Source organism: Nansenia antarctica (genome assembly GCF_963989245.1).
Source record: "Nansenia antarctica genome assembly, chromosome: 6".
In the NCBI taxonomy this organism is placed as follows: domain Eukaryota; kingdom Metazoa; phylum Chordata; class Actinopteri; order Argentiniformes; family Microstomatidae; genus Nansenia; species Nansenia antarctica.
Window position 1 is genome coordinate 3,199,996 of NC_137676.1, and position 1,757 is coordinate 3,201,752.

Below are 1,757 nucleotides of genomic sequence, written 5' to 3' on the forward strand. Positions count from 1 at the left end.
AAGGGAAGACCACCGTGGGGTCCACACACTCCGACACGGAGCTGCTACACTCCGTCTGCGCCTTGTGCGATAGTGCGATCTTGTTACTACTAAGTCCTCCACAGCCCCCCCCAGCAGCACCACCACCACCCCCGGCCACGGTGGACATGGCTCTCCCCAGCTTCTCAGAGACCACCCTCTCCAGCTTCTCCCGGGCCGAGAAGCCGCTCCACATACAGTCCTGGATGATGATGGAGTCATTGGGGTTCCCGCTGCTATCCAAAGCGCCGCAGCCGCCGGAGCCGCCGAAGAGGTCCCCGTCGTCCGACGCGCCCCAGATGTCGTCCTCGGGCAGGAGAAGGAGCTCCGAGGCCCAGTCCAGAGGGTCGCCTAATCCAAAGCAGCCCCCCAAGGAAGCGGAGGGGTCAGTCCCAGTCCCGGCGGACCCCGGCTCCCCCCCCGGCAGCGCGGCGCGGCTCGGGGACAGGGGCGGCGTGGGCAGCAGCTCGAACTTCTTCCAGATGTCCTCCCCCGGCGGCGCGGCGGCGGGCCCGCAGAAATAGAAGTCATCCTCGTCCGGGTAAAAACAGGGTTGTAAGGAATCGAACTCCATGTCGGTATTTTTGCTTATCGTCGCCGGCATTCTTAGCCTATATCCACAATAGGAGTGAAGCCTAGAAGTGAAGAAAGAAAAAGAAAATATTATTATTATTATTCGCCTATTATTAGACATTATTAGAAAGGTAATATTTCCACAAAGCTTCCCTAAAACCTAAAAAATATATATTCGAGAATCCATCCTCGTCGTCAGGTTATTATTCTGCCATTTCATATGAAATGGAATCAAATAAATCGCCTTTTGGATGTAATGCAAGTAAAGTGTGCGTTAAAGTGGGAACGCTGATTGCGTTCAAGACAAGTTGTTCGATACCTTTCCCCATCCAAACGCGCTACTACAGCGCAGTAAGCCCCTTCTAAGTATTCTGGTAGTACACAGCCTAATAAACGAACATTACAAGTGAAATGACAATTTTGAGGTTTGGGATTGAAGAACAATCTGGAACAAAAAAAAAAAAAAAGATACACAAAGAAAAAAAAACGAACCCCAAGCGACACTTTGACTTTCACCTCCGCGGCTAGAAATAGAGTAAGAAGCGCTCACCCACCTCTCGTTGACGGAGGATGTGGTCTGAATACGGTGTTGTCTCGTTGTGTGGCAGCTCAGTTAATACAGTTCTAGATAGGGAGGGTTAGACACACACCTACACTCGTGTGGCGCAGGCGGCTCTCTGACACATTGTGCTGAGCGGCGACGGGTTATACTCGCTGTACTCTCTCCTCTCTGTGTGTGTTGGGAGACCAGGCTCCGCCCATGGGGAGGGAGGGAGGGAGGGAGGGAGGGGGAGACAGACGGACAGGCTGGGCTCTCTCTCTCTCTTTCTCTCTCTCTCTCTCTCTTTCTCTCTCTCTCTCTCTCTCTCTCTCTCTCTCTCTCTCTCTCTCTCTCTCTCTCTCTCTCTCTCTCTCTCTCTCTCTCTCTCTCTCTCTCTCTCTCTCTCTCTCCCTCTCTTTCTGTGGGCTCATTTTTTTTACCTCCCCAGGCAAATAGATAGAGAGAATCATCATTTATAAATTGTCTCCATTATGTCCAACAGTCTAAAAAACATGAATTCTAATTAATCACGATATTTTTTGTTGGATTAATGTAAATGTTGAATGACGAATGCGTCGACTAATAGGCTTCTTGCATTAATCAACATGTAGACGAATATCAGAAA

General features: G+C 50.5%; 1 protein-coding gene across 1 annotated transcript in view; it reads right to left on the reverse strand.

Moving 5' to 3' along the window:
• Window positions 1-622, reverse strand: part of mycn (MYCN proto-oncogene, bHLH transcription factor) — a gene marked incomplete at both ends in the record, with an annotated part of 5,034 nt that extends 4,412 nt beyond the window's left edge. Inside the window, one exon of the mRNA XM_080533499.1 lies at window positions 1-622. This exon is cut by the window's left edge and continues 111 nt beyond it. Coding sequence (XP_080389625.1) covers window positions 1-622 — 622 coding nt within the window.
• Between the last annotated feature and the right edge of the window lie 1,135 nt (window positions 623-1,757).